Source organism: Arvicola amphibius, chromosome 18 (assembly GCF_903992535.2).
Source record: "Arvicola amphibius chromosome 18, mArvAmp1.2, whole genome shotgun sequence".
NCBI classification, from domain to species: domain Eukaryota; kingdom Metazoa; phylum Chordata; class Mammalia; order Rodentia; family Cricetidae; genus Arvicola; species Arvicola amphibius.
The window spans coordinates 702049-720059 of record NC_052064.1 but is presented as its reverse complement, the minus strand read 5'-3'; the positions used below and the strand labels follow the sequence as shown (position 1 = coordinate 720059).

At 42.1% G+C, this 18011-nt stretch overlaps 1 protein-coding gene across 2 annotated transcripts in view; it reads right to left on the bottom strand.

Annotated features, from left to right (window-relative positions):
• Cacna2d1 (calcium voltage-gated channel auxiliary subunit alpha2delta 1) overlaps positions 1-18011 on the bottom strand; it is a 428064-nt gene that overhangs the window by 346401 nt on the left and 63652 nt on the right. For both annotated transcript variants that reach the window (XM_038315276.1, XM_038315275.1), the window contains exon 2: positions 4940-5021. In XM_038315276.1, coding sequence (XP_038171204.1) covers positions 4940-5021 — 82 coding nt within the window. The remainder of the gene's footprint in view (positions 1-4939; positions 5022-18011) is intronic.

The window sequence follows — 18011 nt, the reverse complement described above, 5'->3', positions numbered from 1 at the left end:
AGGAAGCAAACTTATCGCCTGAGCTTCTTCCTTGCTCAGAATCTTAACTGGATTGAATGGTTTCCGTTGTTACCTTTAAAAATCAAGCTTTGTTGTGATAATAATACAGGTTATAGTTTTAAACTCTTTTTCATTAAAAACTTCTTAAGCTGACTCTATTTCCAACATAATCTTGAAAATAACACTTTTTAAAATATCACAAATATACTTTATACCAAGTGCACCACTTAAACATTTTGGAAATTGTAATACTTAACAGTATGCCATGAAATCCTATGGATATCCCCAGAAGAGTATTCTAAGCAGTTAGTTTCATAAGCAATGTATATTTAGATGTTTCACATATAACATTAATTTTCCACTTTAGAAAAAGGTAAAATTACATTTAACCTGCCATAACTGTCAGCTAGTTAAGGTTCTGGGATGTTAGAGTGGAGGGAATTTGAGCTTCATTTCAGTACAGGAGAACAAGCCTCGGTCCCAGAGCAGCAGAAGAAAAGAGGTAACCTGGCATAATTAGGAAAAGTGCATCAGTCCCAAAGCAGCTCTATGCCACACAGTAACATTGGGCATGGAAGGACATAGGCAAGTCCCTTGACGTAAGTCAGAGAACCCAACAGTTAAGCATCAGCACATCGGCCAGGAGACAACTTCAGTGTGCCTCCAGGAATTACAAAGCAGGGCTTGAAGTACCCCCAGCTGGACGATCACATGATGCTATGCCTGGCTTGCTATGTGGGTGCAGGGGACCTGGACTCGGGTCTCCATGCATGCACAGAAAGCTCTTCCCTAGTGAGTTATTTCCAAGCCCTGGCAAGAAAACTTGCATGCAATGAGAGCTGTCAGCTACCAACTGAGAGCCAATCACAATCAACCTGCAGAGCTGCCTTCCTCCTCAGGACTTCCCTTTCAAAAGCCCCGAGTTCCTGCTGAAACCAAGGCCTTACGAGGTTCCCCTAAATACTGAGCCAACATAAATAGCAACCCTTTCCCAGTAAAGAGGAGGTTAGTAGACAGCCCCTAAGAGAAAGAAGGAGATGCAAAGACACGTGTTCACAAGAGACACAGCCGACCACAGCCGACCTCCCAGGTGGCTGTGTCTCCTTCCATGGCTTGCTTTCCCCGGGGCGAAGAAGGAAGGAGGAATCAAACATAATGAGGAGGCAGCCTGATGGACTGGAGGGATTCTGGTTCCTGCTCAAACAACATTTGCAGATTCAGAAATGAATTGCATAGGAAAGACAAACAATAGCTTTCACTCATCAGCTTATTTTTAGAAAACATTTGCATGGAGCAAATCCCCATTCCTACAGAGCCCATTCATTCAGGATGTCTCCGAATTTGGATATGGGACAAACGTTCAGAATATCACCAAGATAAAATACTTTTCAGTAGATTAAGGAAAGGAAAGTTTGCTTGTGACTGTGCTGTGAACTCGTAGATGTTGATCTCAAGAATATCATGAACACATTTACTTGAAAACATTAACTGTTCGTGATGAAACTTCTTTCTCCGTTCATCATCTCAGTCACTCTCTCCTCCTTGGCAGAATGTGTGTGTGTGAATATTCAGAAATGGCAAAATATTTGCCATGGTCTGTAATTTAGATTGAATAAAAGGGCACGTTTCCTGCAGTGGAGCTGAGTGCTTGCCTAACCCGCACAAGACCCTGGCCTCAATCTCCAGCACGGTATAAAAAGGGAAGAAATTGCTGACTGTTTGTCAATTTTAGGATTTTTATCGTGTTTCATAGACAACAATTTGTAAATTTTACAATCACAGCTTCAGTTGTGTGTTATCAAGTCGTAAATACATCTTTTAGGTAGAGCTACTTGTCGCGTGCTATTTGCTCTGACCTCTTCCATTGGTAACATTTTGGGTGAGAATTCTGGATAAAGATTCCATTTTTGACTTTCCTAATTGCATGGAACATGTCTGCTTCCTCCCATCCCTCCATTAACCCAGTGGTTCTCTCAGACTTCCTAACGCTGCAACCCTTTGATATAATACTTCATGTCATAGTGACCCCAACCATAAATTTTCGTTGCTACTTCATAATGGTAATTTTGCTACTGTTATGAATCATAACACAAATAACTGATATGCAAGATATCTGATATTTCCCCCCAAAGGGTTGTGACCCACAGACGAGAATCCCTAGATTAAACAAAGGCTGGGAAATGGTAACGTGTGGAAGAATTTGTCTAGTCCGGCTGCTCAGCTTGCTGCAAAAATCCCATCTTTGCTCCTGAGATTGAATTGCAAGCAGCTACCATGGCCGCCTGGCATTTCCATGAGTGTAGGAAACCCGCACTGTGGTGACCATGTTTGTGAAGCAAGCATGGTACCCACGAGCCCCATACCCAGCCCCTAACCCTGTCCTTTAATACAACGTAATTCACTCATGTTGGAAAATTTAAGGTATAGAACTCATCAACAGTATTTACTATTTTCCCTCGGCTCATATCTTATGATCCCATAAAGCAATTTTCATAAAATTCCAAAGATAGTTACATTAATAATATAGCTAATGACAGTGGTTCTTGCCTTTACTTTGGATAACAGCTGTACCTAAGAAGCGAGTTAAAATAATTACATTAACTCAGGAAGAAGCCCTATTTCTACAATGGTGACTTTCAATCGAGGGACCTAATCGATTCCACCACCAAGTGCTCAACTTCTGGGGTCCCTCCTCCTCCCTTCTCCCTCCTCCCCCTCCTTCCCATCCACTCATCACGTTATCCACCATATAATACCCCACAGTTCTTCTGTCACTATATCGTGGCATGTGTCTCATAAACAAATTATCTGGACTTTATCTTCTTCATTCTACACTGTTCTACTCACTGAAAGTCATTCACGCCATCCTAAGTGTTTCTAATCTTCCAAGTAATTAATCTCTACCACACAGAGAAGAATAACAGAAAGCATATGAGCCTTTCTTGCATGAGGAGGAAAAAGTGAAAGCAAGTTCATCAAGAACTTGAACAGAAGGATTAACAAGGGCATCAGCCACGTGAGACGCTGTAAGGCTACGGAAGGAGTGGAGGAAGGGGGGCCCCCAGTAACTGCCGACTTTTAATCCCAACTTTCCAACAAAAGTCATAAAACTTAACAGGAGAATCTGTCATTTGTCACTCTGGTTGAATGAAAGCTTTCCCCATGGTCAACTTAAATCTATAAAAATAAAAATTAACTGATAACATTTGGCCCTATAAATCCTATCCCTTAAATTCAGATTCACATATATCCAACACAATGGCACATGCTCACATTTTCAAAAGTTCATCATTTCTGATCCGAGTGGAACATGCACCCTCCCTGTATCTGCATGTCCAAGCACTGGCGACCATCGGTATGCACAGGAGACCATTTCATCCCGGGTGAGTATGCCTCCTCAGAAACATGGGACCAAAAGTGCTTCAGATTTTCCCTCTCCTCAGATTTCCCGAGTGTGTGTGTGTGTGTGTGTGTGTGTGTGTGTGTAGTGAGATATCTGGGGCATGGGACAGAAGGGTAAACAAATTCATTTACAGTGATGAGTATCTCACATCCCTAAAGAGATAGCAAGCAAGAGCGGTGAGCATAAACATTAGAACTGCAATCCATCCTGCTTGGGCATCATTTCCACACTGCAAAAGTTTTAGATTTGAGAGTATTTAGAGTTTAGATTTTCAAATTAGAGATATACAGTGTAAAGAAGGTATGTTCAGCACATTTTTGGTTTAATATCTGCAAGTGTATTATAAAGACATTCTAAGATTATTTTTTAAGTATTTGTAGGTTTTCTTTGGAGATTTCTGGTACATAAATTAACTATATATTCCAGTTTCTCCTCAATAAGAACATGACTATGCACGTGGAGCATTCCTTAACCGGGAAATACAATTTACAAAATGTCAAAAAAATCTAAACCTTTTTGACCACTTGTCATGATGGTCAAAGTAAAATTCCCTACCTGACCTTATATGATCGATTACAGGTAAAACACGGGTGTAGTAAAAATTATATAAAAATTATGTTCATGTATAGTTCTGTGTGAATCATTAAAAAATGTTTACAATTGGGTTCTAACTTTATTTTCATGTACATGAAAATAAAGACTAAATCAAACTCCTGAACATCCTGGTTTCAATTTATATCCCTATCCATGAAATCTTTTTATGCAATTTCATCTAATTAACACATCACAGGGTAAGGATATAAAGGCATTGCGGTTTGACTGAGAACACAGGACGGAAATATTTCCAAATGTTTATATTACTTTCTCAGTAAGCAGTGAGAACTTTAAAATGACATTAATTTGTAGTAATCATACGGAATAGGTGTCCTGATTTTGTGCATCAAAATGTTTATACAAATCGCAATAGTACAGCGATATGGCCATAAACACTTCTCAAATATTTCTGAAGTAAAATTCATGCTCAAAGATTGAAGAAGTGTTCACATTGCAGACATTCAAACTATACTTAGTCACCACTAGTGGGAATTCTAAAATACAATCTGAAGACTAGAAGTGGAGTTTTGATTTGTTTTGTTTTGATTTATTTATTATTATTTATCTATTATTTATGCCTCCACTCCAGAAGAGGGCACAAGATCTCGTCACAGATGGTTGTGAGCCACCAGTGGCACTGGGAATTGAACTCAGAACCTCTGGAAGAGCAGTCAATGCTCTTAACCACTAAGCCATCTCTCCTGGAAACAGAGTCCTAAAAAATGTGTAACATCTAAATCTGAATCTGGGTGGAGGAGGGGTACTTCACCATTTCACTGTTGGCCATGCTACTCTGGCCTCCACCAACCAGCGCCGTGCCAGGGCTACCCGCATTGTGGTAAATGCACAGGAATCATGCTCTCTGTAATAAAGAGCTACGGTTTCCTCGAAGACACAGTGCATTCGAGCTAAGCAGAAAATGAACAAAGCGGGGACACTCACGTCAGCCAGCTGAGTCACACCGCTCGCTGTCTTTGCCAGTGTGACCAGGTCTTCTTGCATCTTATCCACCCATGACTTGATGCTGTGGAACCAGAAGAAAGAAGGCTCTGTCAGACTTCCAGCCATCATGCTAACACAGTCATGTTTTACAAACATAGTTCATATAGTTAAATGTTTATTCTCCTCCCAGTTCCCATGATGATCGTCTTCCCACCTTCAAATGGAGAACAACAGCCAACCAAAGCAAGCATGTCGAACCTTTATTACAATGTGTAGTGGTATGCTGAGCAGGCCTGATTTTCATCCTGCCCAGCTCCCAGCCACCGGCTTAGCTTATGCCCCGAAATAACAACACACAAATTGTATTCTTTTAAATAGTGCCTGGCCCATTATTTTCAGTTTCTTACTCACATCTTGACTGAGCCATATCGAATAATCTGTGTAACACCATGAATGGTGTCTTACCCGGAAAGATTTAGCATGTCTGACCTGGTGGCTGGCTTCATCACATCTCTCATCTCTGAGGAGAGGCAAGGCAGTCTGACTAACTTAGGAGAGGCGTGGCATCTGACGGAGCCATCTACCTCACTTCCTTCTTCCTGTTCTGTCTACTCCACCCACCTAAGGGCTGGCCAAGGCAGTTTCTTTATTAACGAATGAAATCAACACAAACAGAAGACTCTCCCACATCAACAATGGGATTTTATTTTCAAAGTTTATGTTTGTTGGATTCGTTTGTTTCCATTTGCTTCTTTCATTTGCATACATGCATCCCCTTTCTGAATGCTGAAAGGCCTCCGAATCAAAATGAGAAGAACGACAGGGGCATCTTGGGAATCCAGAGGAAAACATTTGCTCACCCATTAAAATTTCATGGAAATAGTTACTAAGTACAGTATTCAAAAATACACATAAACTTTATTTTCTAGTCATAACGTGAGGATGTAGAATAATGCTATCAGTTTTAACCGTGGGAAACCACAAGGTTACAAACAGCTCAGTACACAAAGGCTAAGGGCCTTTATTTCCCCAGAGGCACCGAGGTTCTGACAGACCCAGCAGGTGCCACAGTTTTCAAAGCAATGTATTATATGAAAATTATTTCTTCGGAATGCAAGCTCAAGTATTTTCAGACACATTCTTGTCAGAAATGCAGTCAATATCTTGAAACATGAACTATTAACATCACTACACTTTAGAACCATGTAAATCTGAGAAGCACCCAGTATCCACCATTCTAATGACCACAGTTGAATGTCCACCTCATCCCTGTGAGGCATAAGCAGGCTGCAGGTCGCCACCGTGTAGCCTGCTTCTCCAGGAAAACATAGGAACTATGGATACCCCAGTAGGAATGCTTAGGAGATAATTTATGTTTGAATCTGAATCAGGGAGAATGAAGTATGTGCGTCTTCTCTTTCTCTGACATGAATTCCGACAGTTCATCAAATCCTCATCTTCATTTCAGAAACAGATAAAGAAATAAAGCACCACATGAAAAAGAGATTGAAATACTGTCTGGGGGAGCACAGAAAAGAATAAAGAGTTGAAAGAAGGAAAAAAAAGTCGATCAAAAGGATGATTACGTGCCTATAGAAAAAGTCATGGTTCACAGGGACAACAAACTGCTTAGTAAAGAAAACACAGCAAAACCAAGAACAGCTTCACACAGATAAAATCAATATAAGTATTTGTTTAGCAATTCTGTATGAATAGGAGAGGAAAAGGTAAATTATCAAAAAAAAAAGCATGAAATAAAATTGACAGGACCATCAAAATAAATGTTGTAAGTAACGCCATCCTAACATTACAATTTATCCTATATCTGAAAACAGTATAAACACCAACTCAATCTATATTATTCTATTGTTATTAGATAAACACAACTGTGCCTGCTTTTATAACTAGAAGGAAAACATACATTATTGTATAGGCAGGAGCTATAGACTATACACAGTCATTTTTTTCTCACTTTTTTATTTTATTTTTTAAAAAAGAAAACAAACTATCTTTTTTCATTTTACATAACAATTCCAGTTCCGACTCCCTTCCCTCCTCCCATTCTCTCCATGCCACCCCACCTCAGTCCCCATCTACTCCCCAGAAAGGGCAAGGCACATAGTTCAGAGGAAGAACCATGGCCCTCCCCCACTATATCAAGGCTGAGCAAGGGATCCATCCAAGAGAACGTGTTCAAAAAAGCCAATACAAGCAGCAGGGACAATCCTGGTGCCACTGCCAGTGGCCCTGCAGTCTGCCCCAGCCACACAACTGTCACCAGCATTCAGAGGTTCTAGCTTGGTCATATGCTAGTTCCTTCTCTGTCTGATCTGAGTTGGTGAGCTCTCATTAGTTCAGGTAAACTGTTTCAGTGGGTGTTCCCATCAAGATCTTGACCTCCTGCTCATATTCTCACTCCTCCTACTCTTCAACTGGAATTTAGGAGCTTAGCCCAGTGCTCTGCTGCAGGCTGGAATGCAAACTTGTACAACCTCTCTGCAAATCACTGTAGTGATTTCTTAGAAAATTGGGAATCAATCTACCTCAGGACCCAGCAATACCACTCTTGGGCATATACCCAAAGGATTCTCAATCATACTACAAGGACATTTGTTCAACTATATTTATAGCAGCATTATTTGTAATAGCCAGAACCTGGAAAAAAAACTGATGCCCCTCAACTGAAGAATGGATAAAGAAACTGTGGTACATTTACACAATGGACTACTACTCAGTGGTTAAAAAAAAACCCAAGGACATCTTGGAGTTTGCAGGAAAATGGATGGAAGTAGAAAAAAAGCATCCTGGTTGAGGTAACCCAGACCCAGAAACATGAACATGGCATGGACTCACTCATAAGTGGATACTAGCTGTAGAGCAAAGGATAACCAGCCTACAGTCCACGACCCTAGAGGAGCTAAATAACAAGGTGAACCCTAAGAAAAGCATATATGCATCCCCCCACCGGGAATGGGAAATAGACAAGTTCTGAAGAAAAAAAGAAGGGAGCATGGGGGAGGGGGGAGAAGGGAGGGCAGAAGGGGAGGAGGAGGGAAGAAGAGGAGGGAGGAGAACTTGAGGGAACAGGGTAGTCGAGATGGGGGAAGAACAGAGATGAGAGCAAGGGAAGAGATATTTTGATTGAGGGAGCCATAGAATCTTCATCCAGACAGTGATTTCTAATTCATATCGGATTTTCTCTGCTATATCCAGTTACTAAGTAGGTCCTAGACTCTAGACAGGATGAATCATCTTTCAAATATGATTCCTCATACTGCCAAGCAGTAATAATGGTTAGGCATACCTTAGCTGGGGGAGGAAGGGGACAAAAAGGGAGAAAGAAGGTGAATACTCACGTGTGTGTGTGTGTGTGTGTGTGTGTGTGTGTGTGTGTTTGTGTGTACGTGAATATAGTCAACTCCTGAACACTGATCTATGCCATCTGTATGCACCTGGCCACCTGAGCGCACTGTCACAGTGGTGTCCGCAGAGGTGAACCATTCATATTTAAGCTGAGAAGTTATTCAGAACCCATCCATTCTTCTATGCCCCAAATGACAAGCTGTCAGAAATGCTTTAGAAGGGCGAGCTTCCTCTTTGATAGATACTGTTTTTTAACTAGTAACTGCTTTTTCTTAAACTATTATAGAAGCTGTAAGAAAATCGGAGAATATAGGTTTTATATGAAATAAGTTATACCACATACCACTAAAAACAATTTCATATTTTTTCTATTTGTAACACCATCCAATAAGCACCAGTACATGCTATAAGGAATACTAAAAGACACAGAGAGTTTCAAGTTGAAATTAAAACTAGGTCTGGGGAAAGGAGAGAAAGAGTAAGAATAACATGGTGTGTGGGATATGTGGACATGTTTTTGGTGCCTGGAGAGAGTCACTTAATGCCTAAACACTATGTTCAGATAAGAAAATGACAGAAATTGGGGGTAGGGGTAATTTGGAAAAAACTGGTAGAGATCAATTCTTAAGTAATAAAAGGGTTCAGTCACATGCTCAGAAATGATGTGGATCTGAGAATATGAGAATCCAGACAGAAACAAGATCAAGTAGATACCTATGGGCATGAGGAGATAAGTTTTCCTGACGCTAAGGAGATGGTAGCTGGATGTCTGGGCAAGAGAAGAGAGGGTGAAGATGAGAGGTAGAAATAGCAGGCTCAATTAAGTAATGGCAGTAAAGGAAAGATGGGGAGGGGGTGTGGAGACACTATACAGAAGCAGTTAGCTCACAGAGAGTCTGAAGTATGTACAAGACTACAGTATTGCTGGATGCAGTAAAAGGGAGGCAGAACTGGCAGGGGGTTTGGAACGTTTCTCAGGAGCAGGTGGGCGCATTTTGATTAAGAAAATGAAGAGCAGGGTAGAAGGCAGTAAGCAGTTTAAAGATTTCGATGAGTTAGCTGCTGTTGGTTTGTTTCTGTTTTGTCCCCGTGCTGGGAATAGATCCCAGGGCCTTTTGCACATACTGGCCAAGCTTTCTGTCACTGAGACACACCACAGCCAACGAGTTTGCTTTCACTTACTGAGAGGTGTCCTTCGGCAACCTGTGTATACACGAAGCAATTGAACATAATGGGCTCAGCGCTGTCAGAAGAAATGCCGGCACGGACTAGAAAGATTGGTGGCTTCAGTGCCTAGCAGGGACCCAGGCAAATTAATGTAGCCCTCCCTGATCACCAGGTACAAGAAAGGAAATAAACAGTAACTAGAACACTGGGAACCAGCCATTAATGTGTGGGTGGAGGGTTCTGAGTAGGGGCAAGAAGAGGGCATTGAGGAATGAAGGAACCACGGGAGCTCCAAGACCAGACAAAATGGCTTCTAAGGATGACAGATGTACTTAGAGTTACAAAAAAACCTTATCGGAGAGGAGAATGCGAGGTAGTGGAGACTCTGTAGACTCTGAAGAGGAATGGAGGAAGCCTTGGGGATCACTTTTGTTTTTTAACAAGGTGGAGCTACTGGCACGTTTCTGTGTAAAAGGACAAGAACAAGCAGAAATATCAGAGATGCCAGAGAGCCCCTGTCACTTACTGGCAATGATAGCGGTGGTATATGATACCCCAAGAGACAGTCTAGCTTTGGCAAGATAACCCAGAAAACCACTCCCTCAGACTGTCTCCTGCCCCTCTCCTCTATGGAAGAAGTGTTCTGGTTCATGCACATAGTGAAGCCCATATGGTGAAGAACAGCAGAAGCAAGCAGGCCATTTTAGTGTCCAGGCATTTCCTACTGCACTGCCATCGTCCTACTGCAAGGCTGTCCAGAGAACACACGGTTGACCTTCACCTTTCGCCTCTTTGCTTTCTCCAGCTTTCCGTGTCACTGAAACGTTTATGTTCAACTCATTTGTGTGTTGTTCTTTTATTAATTTGTGTTTTTGTTCTGTTTTGAGTTTTTTGCTGTTGTTATTGTTTTTGTTGCTGTTGTATTTCGACACTGGGTTTCTCTGTGTAGCCCTAGCTGGCCTGGAACTCACTTGTAGACCAGGCCAGCCTCGAATTCATAGATATCTGCCTATCTCAGCCTCCCCAGCGTTGAGATTAAGGGTGTGTGCTACTACTGCCTGATAATGCATGAGTTTCATAGGTTTGTTTAAGCTTCAGTTTCCAGTTGCTTGATAAAACACCCTGATAAAGTAAACTCAATGGAAAAAGCTCATTGTAAAGAGCTGAGCTCAAGGTATAGTCTATTCTGGTGGGGATATGGAGGAGGCAGGAGCTTGAAGCAGCTGGTCCTGCAGCATCCACAGTCAGGAAACAAAGAGATGAATGCATGCTGCTTCTCAGCTCTTTGATCTCCACTACAAGTCCAGGATCCCCTGCCTAGGGAATGATCCCACCCACAGTGAGCAGGCCTTCTGACTTCAATTAAAGTAATCAAGAAAATACCCCACAGGCACCTCCTAGGTTCATCTAAATTCTTTCAAGATGGCCACTAACAGAAACCACCATGGAATCTTAGACGTGACTGTCACAATACTTAAGAAAAAGAAATTCTAGCATCCAACATATAGGTTGTATCATAAACATGAGGAGATAAAAATGTGGAGTAAAAATTCATAAATGGCAAAAAATAAAAAAATGGGGGATGGAGGAGCATGATGCATGGCTCAAAGAGAAGCTACTTCATCCATGCAAACTGGAAGGAAAACATTAGGAGTTATGAGACCAGTGGAAACAATTGGAAGGACTAGAGAAAAAGGTTGAGATCACTAGATCCACTTAATTCTCCCGATTTCCTGTGTAATGAAGCGGACATTATCTGTTTATCAACAGTGGGCCAGAAAGGACCTTGGAGGTTGGAAAGTTGACTGAAGAGGACTGAAGGCTTCGGAAGACACTGGAAGATCCCATGTTCACCGGTGCTAAGCAGCATGGCTCTGTAAACATGGCACCAGCATGGGCTGCAGGCGCCAGGATCGCAGGAAAAGTCACCCCCTGAGTGTGGGGCAGACACCAGCAGGCGCGAAAGGGGCAAAAAAAAGGAACTGAAGGTTCCAGCATCTCAGAGCTCGGATGAGTCTAAACAGCAAAGGCAGCTAAAATAACCAATAAAATGTAAATACTATATCCAGAAAGTACTTATTAACTAAATCCTTTCCTACAGAATCAAACACCCTGTAACAATATTACAATGAAATACTGTAGATTAGCAAATTTCAAACTTTTCTCCATGCTTTTTAATTTTCAATCCTAGCAGCTTTATAAAAAGATCTTGCTGTTCATAGTAAATGTTGTAAGTGACCTGAATACACATATTTCATTTGGGGTCACTTTAAATAACAGATACATGCTGTCCAAGAGCAATGACCTGAGCTGGAACTGGAGCTCAGAGAGAAAAGCTTCTCAGATTGTGGGAGAGCTCAGTTACTAAAGTGCTTGCCATATGAGCAAGGAACTGAGAGTTCAGATACCCGTGCACTTAACTAGCAAGGAACTGAGTTCAGACACCGGCGCACTTAACTAGGTTTGATGGCACAGGCACATCTTTAATCTCACCAGTTGGGAGGCAGAGGCAGACAGGTGCCTTGAATTCAAGGTCAGCCTGGTCTACATGTGACTTCCAGAAGGACCAGAACTACATAATGAGAACCTGTCTCAAAAGAGAAACAAAACAAAACCAGATCCCTAGGTGTAAACACCTGGGAGCACTGATGCATGCTTGTGACCCCAGCACCATGCAGACACCTGAGGCAGTGGTCCATGCCTATGACCCCAGCACCATGCAAACACCTGGGACAGTGGTGCATGCCTGTGACCCCAGCACTCATGTAAACACCTGCGGCAGTGGAGCATGCCTATGACCCCAGCACCATGCAAACACCTCGGGCAGTAATGCATGCTTGTTGCCCCAGTGAATACTGGTGAAGCAGAGAGACTTCTGAGCCCACTAGCCAGCCAGACTAGCCAATGAAGCCTGATCTCTAAAAGAAACATGGAGAGTGACTGAGGAAGCCTCCATATGTATGTGCACATACACATATCATACACACATACCAATAAATAAATAAAAACACAGATAGGAACTGGCTTAGTACAGTATTGCAGCTGAATCCAATCTGATTGGATTCAAGAAGCCAAACCTGCTTCAGCGCTCCCAACACACATACAGTCTACTAGACAGAGAGCCTGACTTAAAGGTTTGCTCTTTCTATGAGAAAACACCTAGGACTTTCTTCAAGAACGAAGGCTGGCTTCATTCTTCAGGTGACAAGAGGTGACACTGTCACACTAAGAAAACATAAGGTGGCAGGCACAGTGAAATGAGCACACGGATAAAATCAAATCCAAGCCTGGGGTACAGCCCAGGCATGTACACAATGTCCTGAGTTCTTACTCCTCCCCAACCTCAGGGCCCACACTGCTCCAGCGACCCTGGAAATGATCCGCCTACAGCTCCTCTAACCCCATTCCTGGGTCTCTTCTATCTTATTGTCTTGTGATTCCTCTTCATCCTCCTGAAGTTAAATAGAATCATTTACGAACGTCTGTCTTGTCTTATTACTTAGAATTTCATCTCACGCTTCAACTACGACTTTGACCTGTCTAACTCCTAAGTCTGAGTTAGCTTCTCACACTCTCATTTATTTCTTCATCCCTACCGTTCCTGACAAGGCCTTGGATGTGGTGGCCGCCTAGGAATTTACTGCATGAATAAGAAATGCACGGACATGCAATGGCAGCAGTGCACTTTGAAAGTTACAAGTATTTGATGCACGTATATCCTCTCCCCGCAATCAGTGATAGGAAAGAAAAACTATGTGAATCTAGTAAAAGTAACCTCCTTTTAAAGCCGGGCAGTGGTGGCACACGCCTTTAATCCCAGCACTAGGAAGGCAGGGACAGGCGGATCTTCGTGATTTCGAGGCCAGCCTGGTCTACAAAGTGAGTTCCAGGACAGGCTCCAAAGCTATGCAGAGAAACCTTGTCTCTAAACACCAAATATGCATATATATTTTTTTCAAAATATGGCATTAACACCTTGAAGCAACTTTTAAATCGTCTGAATATCCAAAGTGTTACTTCTAAAATTCCAAATTAAAATGTTTATTGACTGTCATAGTGAAAAATTGGGTGTTGACTCCTTCTGGGTCACTAGAACACACTTCACAGTTACTAGCAAAGTCCCAGATGTTTACTGTTTTCTACAGAGTCAGTGTCACAGGAAGCATCCACCAAGATACCTGCAAAGATGAGGCGAATATCTTAGTGAATAAGCAAAGCATCATTTATGTCTAGTTCATTTTATGGCACACAAATGGCCAAAATTTGAAAAAGACAACATATAAAATGTTTATATTTTCCTTGAATTTGAAAGAAAAGCCTACCATTAAATTAATGCTCCATTTGAGGCTGAATTTGTGGATGGCAACCGTCACACAATCCTGTTCTCAAAAAGCAAGAAAAATGCTCATCCGTTACATTTTGTACGTACTTGAGGAACACCAAATGCAGAAAAGCCAAATCACACCCCATTTAATCTACTGTAAAGTGCAACAGTTGAGTAGACAATGTCAATCTATCGATTGAAATGTTCTAAAAGCTAAGCTGAGGAGAGAATTGACTTGGTTGGAGCCATGGACTCCTGGTGAGAGCTAAAAACTGTCGTAATAACGGGACCCCAACAATACCTGCCATGCTGTCTCAGATGACGTGGGTAAATCCTGTGGAAAAATAGGCAAAGTGTCTAAAACACAGACACATTTCCCCGACACCTTTCTCCGTTCACTCTACTAGCAATTACCATGGAGACAGAAAAAGAAGGTGGCATACAGCGCAGAGGAAAGGGAAGAGAGCATGCCACAGTGAGGAGCCGTAGGAGGGGAGCGAGCCTGAGAGATCCAGGCAATATTTTTTTTATTTAACCAAAGTGAATAAAAGACACAATGATGTCTTAAGGAGGTGGGAAATAATTAAAATGTCTAAATAGCTAACAAAATGACCATTTCAAGTGTGCTAATATAGAAATAACATGTTCATAAATCCAAGCAATAAGGTATTTCAAAAGCGAAGTGTTCTACTGGCTATAAATACTTTACCAATGCCGAACTACTCCTGTTTTTGTTATTTAATAAACCACCCACAGTGCACCTCTAAATGGATAAAAATAGCACTAAGCAAGCTAAGGATCTAGATAACCAAGGCATATAAACACACTAAATATGCATTTCTGAAAACGTGGCATCAATACACAGATGTGTGTGGGTGTGTGTGTGTGTGTGTGTGTGTGGTGTGTGTGTGTGTGTGTGTGTGTGTGTGGTGTGTGTGTGTGTGTGTGGTGTGTGTGTGTGTGTGTGTGGTGTGTGTGTGTGTGTGTGGTGTGTGTGTGTGGGGTGTGTGTGTGTGTGTGTGTGTGTGTGTGTGTGTGTGTGTGTGTCTGAATGGAATCAAGTCACTCGGCATCCAGTTTTTACCACAGGACCATCCTGAGATGGGTGAGATGCTCCCGGAGAGCTCGCTCAGTCCTGAAATTACTGGCAATTCAAGCGTTTTCAGTAACTCTGCTGCTCTCTTAGAAAGAAGCTGTTGCAACTTGTGAGGTGCTTGTGGATTCAATTTCATTTTTATCCGGCGGAATCCTGGGAAACCGGAAAAAGATGTAATCACACTAATGGGAGTCGAAGGCAAAGGGCTGGAGACGGGAAACAACGCTGCATCAAGAAAGAAAGCTCATCCTCCACCATCCATGTGTCTCTGTTCCGTTGGCCTTGGAATCCACTTTGCAGCTAAGCATATTCTCAGCTTCCAAAGGGCAAAGAGTCTCCCTGCGACTGACTTTGCCATCTTGGATTCATTTTTGTTTTATCTGCACATTCTAAATTGGTTAGCTAATAGTTTCTTCCTGAACTGCTGCCATTTCTTTCCAGGTTCCAAAAAATAACCCAAATGCGTTCAGGGTTGATGGTAAACTAGCATCGCGATCAGCTAGCCAGGGGGCGGGGCGGGGTCACACGTGGGGTTTGCTCCCCGAAGCACTGAGCCCTCTTTGCCTTTCATCTTTCAGCATCGCAGGCTGTGACAACCTCCAGCGCCATCCCTGCACAGCCTGGCGCCAACTGGGATGTCCCACATGGCCACACAATCTGTTGCTGGGCTTTCCGTGAACCGAATGAGCTGAATTCCTCGCTGCTCATTACAAACTCTCCGTTCATTTTAGTGGAGACCTTGCCTTTGGTTTTTCGTTTGTAGTTTCCACCGGCCGTTGAAAATGAGCTCACAAAACTCAGTGTAGCCTAATTCAAGCATGGAAACATTATTTAATGTCAAGACAAAAATTTCCCCATGTCCCGTTCTCTCAATGATTATGTGAGCAATCAAATATTCTAGTACTTTAAAATCCTCAAATGCTATTAATACAGGGACACCAATCTAAATGGAAATTCCTCTCCCCCATTACGCGTTCTGTCTGCTGCCAGCAGACTTACAAGCTTCACGTGATAACATGTCACTTTAGTCCCTTTCTATGATCATGCTTTCTGCTGACTGGAAATCATCTTTCTTAAGTTTTTCAGCCCCAGCCCCTACCCCAACCATCTCTCCAGGCTGCTTCAGGTTCCCGTCCTGTTCAAGCCAAATCCTCAGAATCTCACAAATCGTTCTTCCTCGACTCTGTATCCGGCCTGCCCTACAAAATAGCATAGTGGTATGGTGTCTTGGGTCAGCACTGCGTCCAACACAACACTTAATTTCCTTGAATAGAGGGGCTGTGTGATTCTGTATGGTGACACTGAGCAGCACAGTTATGAATGTGTAGTGCAGAGTCAGTAAGCAGCTAATGGGACTCTAGATCATGTTTATTTCAGGAACTATTCTGAAAAGCCTCCTTGCCCAAAGTCTTCAATTATTATAAAAACCTACTGAGACAGGCTCTAAAGCTGATTTTACGGATAAGAAAATGAGTTGATAACCTTCAGCTGCCCAAAGTAATTGAAGGAAGCAGAATGGTTTGTCCTTACAAAGCAATGTGATACAGTTCTTATTTTAAGTTCTACGATCTGAAATGTCTCTCTTCTAATCGCCACGTGTCATGCAGCCCTCAAGTCTCTTGCCATAGGTTCTGTTTTATTAATCATTATAGCCATGAGCTCAAAGTCTGTTTCCTATGCATAAAAAGGCAAAATGACATTTACAGAAGATTTTATCTTTACATGGAAAGAGAAAAGTGTGTTTTCATCATTAACAACAACTACGAAAACCAATGTATTGTCTTCCTTCACTGATTGTATAAACATGCATGTGCTTACTTACATGTGATGTTTCTCATATTAAATTTGTAAGGCTTCTTCTGAATTAACAAAAAAATTAAAGAAGCGCTATTTACGTTATTTACAAACATAAATTTTGCTGCTTTCATTAGCATAACACAACACTGTTGGTCCATAGGAAGAGACTCATATTATTCACAGAAGACACACACGGTTGACATGGGTAGAAGTTTCAATGTGGAATCAGGTCTGATGTATGTCTGAGAATGAAACACTCTAGGAGCAACAGTAGGGGTTTAGATAGGAATGGACAAACACGACCCCATCCAGCCTTCCAATGTCTTCATGATACACAGACACAAACAAATGCGTGAACAGAGAGCCCCGGGTCCACCCTGACGGCTGGAGCTTCTCCTAAACTACAGCCCGCAGGATAATTAGCTGACAGCTGCTGCAGGGCAGCGCTTACTCAACAATCAAAAGCTGTCAAAGCAAATATATTAACTTGCAAATAAGGAAGACTGTGGCTCAGTTCTTGAAGACTGTGGCTCAGTGCAGCGTGAGGATTCGCAGTCTTCGATCCTGGAGAACGGTGTTCTGGGGGACTAGGAAGGGAACCCTCAAATGTGAAACGGCAAATACATGGCCAGCTCGGAAAAACAATACTGAAATGTATTGCTTCCGACATTTGTCGCCCCTCCCCCGAACGTGGCTCTCTGACCCTCTTTGCCTGCACAGCAGATGGACAGCCCCACGCTGCCCTGGCTGTCCAGCAAGGCACACGGGAACCATTCATGGAGAGAGGACACTCAGCCTCCTCCCTGAGCTGCCCAGCGTCAACGGCACCTAGAACTTGGTTTCATATCAAGCTAAGTTTATCCACTATACCAAAACGTTTTTTTAAATTTTTTTTCTTCGAGTTAATTAAATTTTTAGGTTCAAGTAAGCAAAGATTAGGAAAGAACACTGGATACTATGGTGGGAAAGGGTGCATATATTTAGAGATGTCATGATATCATGAGCAGCCTGTGGGTAAGATTGAAAGATGTCCTCATTAAAGAATTTGTTCTATGGATTACAGTAGCTCTTGTCACACACAAAACCTAATTTTGGGAAATGGATCTCTCTCTGACTGTAGGAACCAGGATGCTAGCTGCTATAGGTACCTTACAGCATCACATAACACTCAAAATAGGTAACAAGTGAGATTTTAAAAATCCCTTTTTTCTTATTAAGTGGCAAAAAAGCAAAACATTTTAATGCTGATAAACAAGACTTTTCAAAGTGAATCTTTGCTGAAAGATTCCTATAATAAACATTAATGATAGGGAAATAATACATGA